A 13,926-nucleotide genomic window follows, 5' to 3' on the forward strand; every position below is an offset into this window, starting at 1 on the left:
CAGAGTGAATCCAAGGAATGGGAAGACAGATTGCTATGAGACTGTGTTCTGTAGAAATGACAAGCTATATCCATGATACTGAAACTATATAGCTGACTAAACAATATCCAAACAATAATAATGCTAATAGACATGCTAAGAAGGAAGGGGGAAATTTCAAGGGGCCTCAACCCTAAATGAAGAATTACAGACTAGAGGCTACTGAGGAAGGCAGTATTCGTCTTCCTCAGGATGATCCCTAATTGATTATTCAATAGCGGTCATCAATCTTACTTTTACTTGTTCAATGAGCATATGCTCTTTTATAACTGAATATAGCAGGAACTACAGGAATCCATGAAGACAAAATGTAGCAGACTGGACAAATCAGCCTCCTACACTTCCTAGCACAGGGACAGGGCTTCTTTCTATCCCAAGAATTCTAAGCTGGAGGCGGGATCACTAGAGCTGCACCTTTCTAGCTTGTAAGGAAATGGCCTAGGGTTGCTCAGAAAACAGACTCAAATTGACTACAACTTAAGAAACCACGGAGAACTTTGTTGGGGGCTGGGTGAGATATTAGGAAGACATCCTGGCTAATCATACACTATATACTACATCCAAAGTAAGTCAGGTGAACAGTTTGAGTCTGCAACTGTAACAGAAAAGGTCCCTGCTCTCAGACAGTGAGTTTTGGTTTTGAGGGAGGAGTGACAGAGGCCTATAATCCTAGCCCTCATGAGGCCAAGACAGGAAGACTGATTCAAGTTCCAGGCCAACCTTGGCCAGAGTGAGGCGGCCTTAAAAAACAAACAAATTAACAAGCACACACCCACGGTTATTGATCTTGATGTTTGCAGCTTGTCTTAAACAGAAAGAAAAGCAAGACCAAGGAGAAAGATAAATCAACTACAAGAAAAATGTTACAAACTAGAAAATCTAATGTATCCATTCACTGAACTTTTATGTTTTCATTAAATTTAAAACTTTAGAATTAAAAAGGTGAGCACACAAACTATCTGGCTATATGCCAATTGAGATGTAGTTAATCCACCTCTGCCCCGGCAGTCCTTAGCCAGATAGATACCCACGTCACAGCCTTCTGACCTCTATGCACAGTGGAATGACCTTGCCAACAGATGGACCAGGGTACTGTTTAAGTCTGACAGGGACCTGCAGATACACAAGTACAGACGTAGAGAGGACTGAAGGAGAAGGCCCTGCCCCAGTAGGAACTAACATCCAGGGCTTCCCGCCATGTAGAAACAAGTCAGTACCGCACGTTCAGCCTCTTGACTCTGACAACTAAGAAGCTGCATGTGACCTACACAGATCCCCACCCTCCTCCACTCGGCACAAAGATCCTACTGGCTCATCTGTGGCTTCTACACACCCACTCAACACCTCTCCCTATCACAGAGATATTCCATTTCTGCTCCTTTCCCCAATCTATTCACTCATTGTCTCTAGCTTTCTCCTCTGTTCTCATCTGTCTGCTACTGGCTTGTCTCTACTCCAGCCATCACAGTACAGTTTTTCATGATCACTGGCTATGTGCAGTGGATCTAACAAGGTTGGGATTCCTTCCGTAGGCTCCCTGTCTCAGCCTCCCTGAGCTCCTTGGTCTCTCTTGGCCTCTTCTCTCCCAATACTCACTGCTTAGGTGGACACACAAGCAGCCACTTGTACCATAATTTTCCCTCAGCACATGCATCACACACTTCAGACCACATGCTGGAACTGCATAGCATTCTGGCAGATAGCAGCAGAGTTCTGTGTGGTAGAGTTTGCTACTTTTGAGTGGTCAATTCCACTTCACAGCCAGAGTATGGGGTTCAACTCCCCATTGCTAGAATTACAGGAATGCAATGCCATACCCAGCAAGTAAAAACTTGCTAAGCATTATCCATAGTCATCCAGGCAACCACTGTCCCTAGAGATCTACCTGAGGTATGTCCTACCCACAGGCCTGCCAATGCATCAAAAAGTCCTCCTGACACTTTCTCAGGTTTGAGCTTGATAAGGCTACCTGCCCATTAAGTGATTCCTCCTTTCCTCTCAAAACCACTATTTGCACTACCTAAGGATATACCACTTATGTATGTGCCAGTGTTGATCTTTTCCAGATTACATAGGAGGACACTTGAGGTTCCACTGCATGCCTACTCATCCTGTTTCAGGAGAAAGATATGAGACCCTGCTCTTCAGAATCTGCAGCCTAAGGCCAAGCATGGTTGCACACCTTTAATTCCAGCAGGCAGAGGTATGTAGGTATCTGTGATTTCAACACTAGTCTGGTCTACATAGCAAGTTCCAGGACAACCAGACCTACATCGTGAGACTGTCTCAAGACACACAAAGGAACAAACAAACAAGAACCTATAATCCATGAAGGACACACAAATGCATATTCCAATCAACACCAAGATCAGTGGATAGCTGGCTGGCTCTTTCAGTCAAGACCAATGCATTTTCACAACATATTGGGAGTATTTAACAACTGTTCAAACACATCAGAAAGCACTTAAACTTCAAGGCACTTTACCTTTACAAAGCTCCGTAAGCAGGAGGAACTCAGCCTGCCCAGTGTCCGATTCCTCTTTTCCTATGGATGCTGCAGAGCAGAACTGGACAATATTGGGGTGGCCAGAAAGTTTTTTCTGCATGTCTTGTTAAAGAAGAATGTGAATAAGTACGCCCACAACTCTGTGCACTTAAAAATAAACATTCATAAGTGTTAAGAAACCAAAGTCATGATACCCAAATTGACTTATGCCTTAGCATATATGGGCATCTGAACAGAATGGTGAGGGAGGGACACATAAGGACAGTGAGAAGGTGAAGAGTGTGGGAGGAACCTAGCGGAAATGCTAGATATGAGTGGGTCAGAGAGACAGAGGCAGAAGCCCTCTGGGCTCCACAACAGGAAGATGGTGAGGAGTAACTGTGCACATTCAAAGATCAAGCAGTCATTTGGCTATCAGACAGCACAGAATAGTCTAAAAAGAAAAGGAAGCAAATTCTATCTGCAGCAGAGACTATGCCTTATAGGTAGACATTATGTAGTAGAAGAGAATAGGCAAGAAAAGTTGTTATGTGCCATTTGTACAGCATGAGGAGTGCATCGGGTGCCACACTGAGGCACACTGATATGGTAGTATCCATATAGTCCTTGCCTAGGTCATCAGAGGGACAAAGTGGGACTCTCTTTGTGATAACCGACCTATCTGTTTAGCATGGAGACCTCAAAGACTGAAACAGCGGGCCCAGCAACCCATTTCCTAACACGTAGGAGATTTTTACTTCAGCTAGGACAATGAATAACAGAAAAATCCTCTGCATGAGAAATGTCTATAGGAAGTCTAGTAAAAGCAAAAGGCTGACTTTAATTTATGACAGGGGCCTCCTGGTAACTATGTCAAGTTTGACACAGTTAGTGATGGCAGCAACTTTCAGTCTCAGGAAAAGGATACCAAGAAACAAACTTCCTGAATGATGGCTCTGTTCTTTTCCTCTTCATTGGACAGTAATCTCTGTCAGGGAATAGCACACAAGATTGAAGTCTTTTTACCTTCTGTTTAACAGATAAAACACCCGGGAGAATGTAAGCACTGTGTCTAAAGGACACCAAATCTCAAGGAGCATAGCACACCATTTACCTGGATTAGAACATCTGATCTCACAGAAGCTTAGAAACCTTGAATGATCTTTATACTCCAAAGACCCAAGAAAAAGTAAAAACAGGCCAGAGTAAAACAAGACAAACAAGGAGATACAATATATACCTAGCAAACATATGCATACAAGGTGGACTGCCAAAACAACCCCTGGTCTAAGGGTCCACTGACTATGTCCCACCCTTGACAAGAAAAGGGTCCTCTGCTTGCCCATTAAGGCAGAGCTGGACCTACTGCTATGTCTCAGGATAAAAATCAGAGCTGCCTAACTGGGCATTGAGATGGAGAGATCCCTTCCTACCACATTACTTTAATCCTATTCACAGATGCCATGAATGTAAATTAGGTAAGTGGTTTCTGTACTCTTCAAATCCCTGGTCCTTTATTTTGACACGTGGACTAATATGGATGAAGCCCAGAGGGGTTCTCCCACTCCTCCCTCCAAAGCCGACCATATCCCCAGATAAGATAGGAAGCTCCTAAGAGAGCTCTCAACCCAAGTTAGAGCTGTGAGCATAGGGGTGAAGCCCAGAGAACATGGAGGGGACAAGGATTAACAGACCGAAACTGACTGATAGGTATAGAATAAAAGAGATGCATTCTTGAAAATAACCCAAGATACCTTTACAATAAACTAAAATCCTCATAAAATTATTTGTCATTAATTATTACCTTTAATGCATACTCTCTGCCACTTCCCAGATCTTGAGCTTCATAAACAAAAGCAAACCCTCCTGAAAAACAAAAAGAATTGTTGGTCAGTGCTATGACTTAAGCTTAGAAATACCTTTACTAAATAAACTACAAACCAAAGTTTGGCCACACATAGTAACTGCTTCCTACAAAAACACTGCAGCCCAATTTCTATGTCACAGCTCTTTATACCTTCTGCTCAGAGATAGAAAGGGAAAGTGTAATTTGCATCAACAAATAGAAACAGGGACCCTGGAAAATAAAAAGCAAGTATCCTGAAAACAAGTAACACTGATGAAGTCTACCTGGGTTATCAAACACCAAGGAAGGCCAGCGCAAGTAGACAAATATCCACACCCAGAGGAAAAAAGTAGATTGTGCTGCCCTGACATTCTAAGAGAAAACAAAACAAAACAAAACAAAACAAAAAAAAACCAGATCAATAGCACTCATAAAGATGAATCAAAGAACTGATGTTTTGCTTTTTTCAAACAAGTTGAAGGGCTGGAGAGATGGTTTAGTGGTGAAAAGCATTGGCTGCTCTTCCAGAGGTCCTGAGTTGAAGTCCCAGCAATTACATGATGGCTCATAACCATCTCTAATATGACCTGGCATGCAGGTGTATGTGTAGATAGAGCACTCATAGATTAAATAAATAAATCTTTAAAAAACAAAAACAAGGTTGCTATGTTGGCTCTGAATTCATTCTCTAACTCAGCCTTCCCAATGCTTCCTTTAAATACTCAGTCCCATCATAAAAATGTGAAGTTGCCAGTAAACCAAGACTAGGAAGGAACTTCCTCAGTCTTATAAGGAATGTCCCTAAAGGACCAACAGCAGCAGCATTAGTGGTAAAATGAGATCAGGATGAAGACCAAGGTGCATATTCACACCACTGATAATCAGTATTATACAAGATCCTTTTGCTGATGCAGTTAGACAAAAGAAATTCAAAGGCTTCCAAATCACAAAAGATGTAAAGATGTTTTCATTTGCAGATTAGCATCTTTCATGTAGCATACTTAGTGAAATCTCAAAAAAAAATATTAGAGGGAAAAAGAGAGGGAGGGAGGAAGGGAGAAAGAAGAGAATAGAGGGAACGGGAAGAGAAGAAAATGGAAGAAGATAAACAGATTGGCAAGATGGCTGGCTCAGTAGATAAAGGAGCTTGCCACTAAGCCTCATGACCTGGGTTCAATCCCCAGAATCAGCATTGTGGAAAGAGATAAGGGACAGTTGCAAGTCACTCTCTGACCACATGCTAGCCATGACATGCCCCCCACTAAAACAAAAAGAGAAGAGAGGAACAAACTATAAAACAGAAGGGCTATAGGACACAAAAGTCAGGAGTTGGAGAGATGGCTCAGCATTAAAGCACTCCTGCTCTTGCAGAGAACCCAGGTTCGGTTCCAAGCAACCATATGGTTGGTCATAACCCTCCCTAAGTCCAATTTCTGGGGATCAGATAACGTCTTCTGACCTCCACCGATATCATGGATGCACACAGTGCATTCACATGGGCACAGTCATAAACATAAATTAAAAAAAAAAAAGTGAAGACTTACGACAAATTCCAAAATGAGTAAAAGGCTATATGGCTTTATGGTTCTGCCTAACAACTTATTTCACATTCCAGTATCAAATTAATAATAACTATAAAAACCGTCTGACAACTAAGCTTGGTTTATCATACATTCCTGTGACAAAACCTGATATAAACTGATAGAAGCAATGTGCCTACAATGAGAATATTTATTCATTTACTTAGAGACAGAGCAATTTATTTGAGTATAGAAATTTTTCTCGGCCTCTCTGAGACCATCCCATGATATAAGGTCATCTTTGTGAACCAGAAAAGTTCTGAAGTTGTTAAGAGCCTCCCTCATACTCTTGTGAGAGAACATAAATCCCAATGGCCCATGGCCTACGGCTGCTGCTCAGGACTCATTTAAGTAATCTATGCAAAAATATACAGATTCCTTACTGTCTCAATTCAGAAAAAAAAAAAAAAGCCTTAAATTATCACATTAAGTATAAAAAGAAGAAAACTATGGCTTACAATTGCACTGATTATTTTTATTCCTGGCTGGGCCAGAGAGCAGAGGGAAAGAGCTGCTCTCTACAGAGACAGTGGCTGCCCACACTTCCTGGTTTTTCATCCTGGTTTAGATGTGGCTTGAGTAAGCTTCCTGCTTTACACAACCTCCCTCTCCTAGCAATTGGAACCACGTCCCACTAGAGATGGCCTCTTGGCCAGGTGGGTACAGCACACAGCCATCTTCTCCTGGCTCCCTTTTATAGAGGCAGGCCTTCCAGCTACCCTGGAATTCACACTATTTATTGTACTGCTGCACCCAAGCTGCCTCTTCCTTCTACTAGCTGAATATGTGTCTTATTTTACATTCTATAAGAAAGGAAACCAAGTCAGTCCATCTCTTCTCTTCCTCTCTTCCCTTCTGGTATGTGGATTAAACCTAGGGCCTCATACATGTTAAGCCAGTGCTATGCCATTAAACTATATAACCCCAGCCCTTTTTTACTTTTCAAGACAGCATCTTACTAACTGGCCCAGATTGGCTTTGTAGTCTACCTGTAGTAAATTCCCTGAAGTTGGAATTTACCCGCCTCAAACTCCCAAGAAGCTAGGGTTACAGGCCTGTGCCATCAGTTCAGGGTTGAAGTTTTGGAAAAACTAAGGCAACTGCCTGGTATCTTCAGAATGAACAAACCGATCTGGCACCATCTTTGTCATTTCAACAGATGAAAGGGAATATCACATATCAGACTGTTAGTGGAGGGCCTAAACCCATCTCTGGAGGGGAAAAGCACCACAGGTCTTCTACCAAAATCACATCCAAATCTATGCACAATCACAGTGGAGAATAAGTATGACAAGCTACTATCAAAACGTCACCTCTGCGATTCCATAGTAAAGAAAGAATGTTAAACAAGTTCCCTGCTCCTACCAATCACAAATGTCATGGACAACCTTAACAAGATGACTCTCCAATCCTGAGAGCTACTTCAGACCTGAGTCAGGCCACTCTTCTCTCTGAACCTGAGATCTGGCATACTCCTAGATACTGATGGACAAAATGAATAAGTTAATAATAATAATAATAATAATAAAAAGGCACAGTGAGTGGCTGAAGAAGATTTATTGTTCTTGCAGAGGAGAAAAGCAACACTGGATTCCTAGCAACCACACAGAGGTTAACGACTGTCTCTAACTACATTTCCAGGGGATCCAATGTCCTCTTCTGGTCTCAGCAGGCAGTGCATACAGATAATGTCCAGAGATGGAGGCAGGCAAAACACCATTTTTTTAAAAAAAAGTAAATCTTTAAAAAAAAAATCATAAAAGAGAAAACAGAATTCCTTCACACAAACTGATTACAAATCCTGTGTGAGGAAGCTACAAACTTAGACTGACCTCAAGACACATAACTATGGAACTGTCTATCAAACAAGGTTCTTTTTGTTTGTTTCTTTTTTCTTTTTCTTTTTTTTTTTTTTTTTTTTTTTAGACAGGGTTTCTCTGTATTGCCCTGGCTGTCCTGGAACTCTCTCTGTAGACCAGGCTGGCCATGAACTCAGAAATCCGCTTGCCTCTGCCTCCCGAGTGCTGAGTGCTGGGATTAAAGGCGGGCGCCACCACGACCGGCTCAAGCAAGGTTCTTAAAGGTTACAGCTACAGGCTCTGCTTCCTGTACCTTATTCGAGATCACTACAGAAAAAACTCAAGAGGTGAGGCATTTAGGCTATAAAAGAAAACAAGACTGTAGGGCCCCAGTCTATCCTCTACCTCATCAAGCAAGGGAAGACTGTACAGGCTCCAGAACTCAGCAGCACAAACACTGCCATCTCAAGATAGCCCTCGGGATGCAACAACAACGCTGGATATGATACAAAGAATAACAGCTTATGACCCCAGAGTGACTGTGCTCACCTCCTGACCTGACTCCACCTTTGAGTCTTTCTGTATATGCCCCAGATACAGCTTTGACCCTAAGTAGAGGTGGTCCTTCCAGACCCAGGCCTCCTTTACTGGATAACCACCTGCTAGCATGACCCTTGTACTACTAACTCAACCCACCAGGAAGTAAGTGTTCAACCCGAAGCAGTCTATCCTCTGCAGTAACCACCAAAGGCCTTAACCCACAAGCCCCTGTGGTCTCTCTTCCTGGTAAGACCCTTCTCCGACCTGATTCACACCCCAGCAATGGCCCTTCAATAGCGATGGCCTGATTTACATCCCAGCAGTGTCTTTTCCCCCTGCAGACCATGCCCGGAGAGATGACTCCCTGCGGCCCTGATCTGACCCACACCTCAGTCGTGACTCTCTTGGTCTCAGACTTGATTCACACCCTGGACACGATCGTCCTTGCTGCCCCTGCCTAAAGCGGTGACCGTCACGCGCCCAGACTCGAACCACACCCCAGCAGCGACCCTCCTGGGCTGCTCCTGCCTCCCGCGGCCTGGCGACGCCTTAAGCCTCACCCTCGGCCAGGACCCGCCGCACCCGCAGACGCAGCTCGCCCAGCTCCACTGTCTGCCCCACGAAGTCACTCTGATCACGGCCCGCAGCTCCGCTAAGAGAACCAGGGCCCGCCAGGAAGTCCAGCGCAGACTGCAGCAGCGACATGGCGTCGGCCGCTCCGCGGCAGCGGGAGCCAGGCTCCAGCTCCGCACTGCCGGGTTAGCAGCTGCGGGCGAACAACCCGGCCATCTTCCGCCCGCGCCGTGACGTAAATCAGAGAGCGAGTTGCGTCCCGACGCCGCGGCCCCGCCCTGACGCAGCAGGCGGAAGGGCGCGTGTTTCTGCAGAGCCAGCAGCAGCAGCAGCAGCAGCAGCAGCAGGCGCAGGCGCAGGCGCAGAGGGTGCGATCCTACGGACCTCAAGCTCCTAGGAGGCACGGAGGTAGGGCTGTCGCCATCTGACCCTTACCTCGTCTGGTTGCTTCCGCTGGCCCAGGTCCAGCCTCGGTGGCTAGAGCGTCGCGGGACGTTGGGCGCGCGCTGCGGACCGCCCCAGAGCCCGCCCCTCGCGCCTGACGCCTCAAGGTAAAGCGAGGCCTGGAGCCCACCCTAAGTGTCCCTAATGCCCGGTTTAGGAGAAGAGGGTATCTTGCAGACAAGCAGCCAGCCTATGAACCACAGACATTTATGTTTTGGTCCACACAGGTTTGGGGGAGGATGAACTAGTTGCTAGAATTAAGACCGAAAAACGTAAGTTTTAAAAGGGGGCGGAGAAAGCTTCACAACGTGTATACAAAAGTCACCTGGCAGCACTGGACGCAGAATCCCGTGTGATGTCAAACACTTAGAGCTGTCCATCTCAGGTGAGGCAAAGTCATGGGATTCCCCACCCGTCTCCGTACCTCCGTGGTTTCTGAAGCCATATGAAATTGCAGAGCCTTGGGTAGAGTATGTGCTTTTGGACTGAAAAATGGATCCTTAAGCCCAAATCAACATCTTAACTGTCCCAGGATTGTATGCTATTAAATACACCTTTTGGGGGGAGGGACTACCTGCTCTTTAAAAAGTCAAGTAGAAAAGAAATGAAAGATTATCATTCGTATACAGTCAGGTACGTGGTAGGTGAGACAGTAGTTTCCTAGAAATGGTGAAGTGGAAGCTTTGGATAACACCTGGAGGAATAAAGAACTGATGAAGTAGAGATGGTACCTGTAGGTAACTGAGGAGATTTGTGGAGAAGAGTGTGGGAGCTGAAAGGGCAGTGTGTTGTTAACATGATCTTAGATGGGAGACTTGAGCAGCCTAAAGCCAATGGGAGAGAGTGAAGGCTTTCCAGTATAGTGGAGAGGAGTACTGTCTCAGAATAGTAGGACAGTCAAGTCACATCCAGATAGAGGATATTTAGTGTTGGTATAGAAATGGCACCTTTCTATAAGAGAATCACTTATAAGAGGCAGGGAGGAGGAAGTAGCTACGGCTTGCAGTTGCAGGTAACTTTATGTTATTACTGGAATGAAGTTGAGGGATTTTTTATTTTTTGGTGGCTTCAGATCTCACTATTTAGAAGGAAAATAAATCTGAAAGCAAGAGGAAAAAGTAGGGAATTGGAGGCTTGGTAGCCTTCAAGAGACCTAAAACAGCATCATGAGAAACATCACGAACAGTTCACTATAGCATATAATGAAACTTGACGCCATAAACTCTTGCTGGCATGACCTAGGACAAGTGGAAATTTCTAAATCATGTAATTATAGATCAATTTTATGGCATTGTAGTAGATGCCATTCCAAGACCATTTTAACTGGAACTGCATCTTGTGGTCTCTCGTGATCCCACCTCATGTATGTACACATACAGATTTAAAACTGAATCCATGCTCTTCCTCCACCAACACATTCTCTTGTGGTAGTAAAAGATAATGCCAAAGAGTAAGTTATTTTATAATGATGAAGGGGTGAAACCATAAAAAGAATGTATCAGGGCTGAAGAGATGGCTCGGTGGTTTAGAACTCTTGTGCTTGCAGAGTGCTGAGGTTCAATTCCCAACATCCACATGGCAGCTCACAACCACTTATAACTCCAGTTCCAGGGGATTCAGGGCCCTCTTTAAACTTCTGTAGGCACTAAGTATGCATGTGGTGCACATAGGTATATGCAGGCAAAAGTCATACACAAAAAAATTTTAGTTTAAAACAAAAAAAGATGTATCAACTATAAAGCCAAATTTATAAAGTGTGTTAGCTGAGAAGTTAATAGACCCAAAAGGAGAGAGACAAATTGGAAGTTGAGTTAGTTGGAGATTGTTTTCTCAATGAATGATAAGTATCCAGAAAATCACAGAGGATATAGAGGACTTAAATAGCCCTGTCAATCATCTTGAATTAATGAACATTTATAGAGCAATACCTATTAATTAGAGTAATCAGCAATTCCTATTAATGCACAGAATTAGTATTAATTAGCAGATACACATATTTTCCAAGTGTGTAAAGAATTACTAACCTAGAACATCTGGGCAATGAAACAAGCATGTTATCTGATCACAATGAATTTAACTAGAAATTAGCAGTGTGAAAAAATGTTTCTGAATGGAAAAGGATAGTATCCTTTTATGTGAAGAAGAAATCAAAGGTAGTAGTTTTGTACAAGCTGAAAATAAAAATATAGAATTTCAAAATAATGGGATAGTATTAAGTCATTAGTAGGAAATTGATCACATTTAGTGACTTTAGTGTTCATCTTTTAAAAAATCAGAAAAATGAAACGCAAAGTAATTTAAGGAAGATAAATACCAAAGTGCAGTGGAACAAACAATAAATAATCAATGAAACAAGAACTGATTCTTTGAGTCAGTAAAACTTAGAAGTCACAGGCCAAATTGAGTAAGAAAAAGAAAAATTACTGAGATCACAAATAAGGGAAATGTCTATTGAAAGGATAACCAAAGGCTGTTGTGAACATTTTCCCAGTGAATTCAACTTAGTTAAATAAATGAATTCATTGGAAATATAAACTAAGCTTTCTCAGGAAGAAGTAGGTAACTTAAACAATTCTAAACCTGTTAAAGCATTCACTTTCTAGATTAAAATCACTCAAAGGATTTCAGACTTACATGGCTCTACTAGGAATCCACTAAACATTTAAGAAAAAAAAATTTTTTTTTTAAATCTACATGAGTTTATACAGAAAATTGAAGTATTTCTCAACTCCTACCTAACTTGGCAAAAATAATACAAGAAAGCAACAAACTAATATTTTTCATAAAGATACATTTTTTAAAAAGATTTATTTATTTATTTATTTATTTATTTATTTATTTATTTATTTATTATATGTAAGTACACTGTAGCTGTCTTTAGACACCCCAGAAGAGGGAGTCAGATCTCATTACGGATAGTTGTGAGCCACCATGTGGTTGCTGGGATTCGAACTCAGGACCTTTGGAAGAGCCATCAGTGCTCTTAATCACTGAGTCATCTCACCAGCCCATAAAGATACATTTTTAAAAATTGTTTTAAAAATGTGTTAGCAAAATAAGTCTGGTAAAGTTTGACCATTCTTAATCCAAAATCCAAAATGTTTTTTAAAAAAAGATTTATTCATTTATGTATGTGAGTACACTGTTGCTCTCTTCAGACACACCAGAAGAGGGCATCGGATTCCATTACAGATGGTTGTGAGCCACCATGTGGTTGCTGGGAATTGAACCCAGGACCTCTGGAAGGGCAGTCAGTGCTCTTAACCACTGAGCCATCAATCCAGCCAATCCAAAACTTTTTAAGTGCCAACAATGGTTGGTGCTCAAACGGTTTCAGGCTTTTTACTTTGGGATTGAAAATGTCCAGCCAAGCTGGGCAGTGGTGGCACATGCCTTTAATCCCAGCACTTGGGAGGCAGAGGCAGGCGGATATCTGAGTTTGAGGCCAGCCTGATCTACAAAGTGAGTTCCAGGACAGCCAGGGCTGCACGGAGAAACCCTGTCTCGAAAAACAAAACAAAACAAAACAAAACAAAAAGAAAGAAAATGTCCAGCCAATAAAATGTCCATTGCCCCAATTTTTTTTTGACATATGAAATACTGTTTCTAGGCATCTCAAATGAAGGATATCTAGTTTCTCTATATATAAAATAACACATCATAACTGGTTGAGGTTTATCTGTGGAATGCAAACTTGACTTTGTATTTAAATTTTGACCAATGTAATTTATGCTTACTAAAAAGTGAAGAACAAAACCAAATAGCCTGGCATAGTGAGGTACACCTTTAATAATAGGCCTTGGGAAGTAGAGCCAGGTGGATCTCTGCTAATTCAAGGCCAGCCTGATAGATAGTGAGTTCCAGGGCAGCCAGGGCTACAGTGGTTAACGAAAAAGCATTTGACAAAACCCAGTACCCGTTCCTGATTTAAAACAACAACTAAGCAGGGGCTGGAGAAGTTAAGGGCACTTGGTGCTGTGCCAGAGCACCAGAAGTAGCCCACAGCCATCTGGACCTCCAGTTTCAGAGGATCAGATGCTCAGCTCTGGCATCTGTGGGCACTACACAGGTGTGTGCACACAATTCAAAAATTTTAAAAATACTAAAAAAAAAAAAAAAATTAAGCAAAACCAGGAATAAACAGAAGCATTTTCAACATACTTGGGTCATCTTTGAAAATGTTACAATTGTTATCATACATAATATAACCTAATATTTTACCCCTGAGATCAGTAAGCCAAGGGTGGTCTTATTCTATTCAACATTGTATTGGAAATAGTAAATAATGTAACAATAAGGCAGCCATATTGGAAAGGAATAACTAAAATGCATATTTTTATATGATTATCTTTGTCAGGATTCCTTAACTTTGGTACTGATGACAGTCAGCTAGAAAGTTGAAAAATCTATTACAATTTTAGTTACATGACATTCTGGGAAAAGTAAAAGTATGGAGACAGTAAAAAGAAAAAAAGAAAAGGAAAAAAAAAAAAGCCAGCAGTTGCCAAGGGTTAAGAAGAGATTGCAGGGGGCTGGTGAGATGGCTCAGTGGGTAAGAGCACCCGACTGCTCTTCCGAAGGTCCAGAGTTCAAATCCCAGCAACCACATGGTGGCTCACA

General features: G+C 42.4%; 2 protein-coding genes across 9 annotated transcripts in view; one reads left to right on the forward strand and one right to left on the reverse strand.

Annotated features, from left to right (window-relative positions):
- Gak (cyclin G associated kinase) overlaps positions 1–9,121 on the reverse strand; it is a 63,496-nt gene extending 54,375 nt beyond the window's left edge. For 2 of the 4 annotated variants that reach the window (XM_029477188.1, XM_029477187.1), the window contains exons 1-4: positions 8,850–9,088; positions 4,329–4,390; positions 3,453–3,512; positions 2,525–2,642 (exon numbers count right to left, since the gene is read on the reverse strand). In XM_029477188.1, coding sequence (XP_029333048.1) covers positions 2,525–2,642; positions 3,453–3,512; positions 4,329–4,390; positions 8,850–8,994 — 385 coding nt within the window. In that variant the 5' untranslated portion in view covers positions 8,995–9,088. Of the gene's footprint in view, positions 1–2,524; positions 2,643–3,452; positions 3,513–4,328; positions 4,391–8,849 lie in introns of all 4 variants that reach the window. The other 2 variants (XM_021161777.2, XM_021161780.2) reach the window with 2 other exon arrangements.
- Positions 9,122–9,177: 56 nt separating this feature from the next.
- Positions 9,178–13,926, forward strand: part of Tmem175 (transmembrane protein 175) — a 16,206-nt gene continuing 11,457 nt past the window's right edge. For 2 of the 5 annotated variants that reach the window (XM_021162197.2, XM_021162201.2), the window contains exon 1: positions 9,197–9,413. The gene's annotated coding sequence lies outside the window, so the exon portion shown is untranslated. The other 3 variants (XM_021162200.2, XM_021162196.2, XM_021162199.1) reach the window with 3 other exon arrangements.

Source organism: Mus caroli, chromosome 5, assembly GCF_900094665.2.
Source record: "Mus caroli chromosome 5, CAROLI_EIJ_v1.1, whole genome shotgun sequence".
Taxonomy (NCBI): domain Eukaryota; kingdom Metazoa; phylum Chordata; class Mammalia; order Rodentia; family Muridae; genus Mus; species Mus caroli.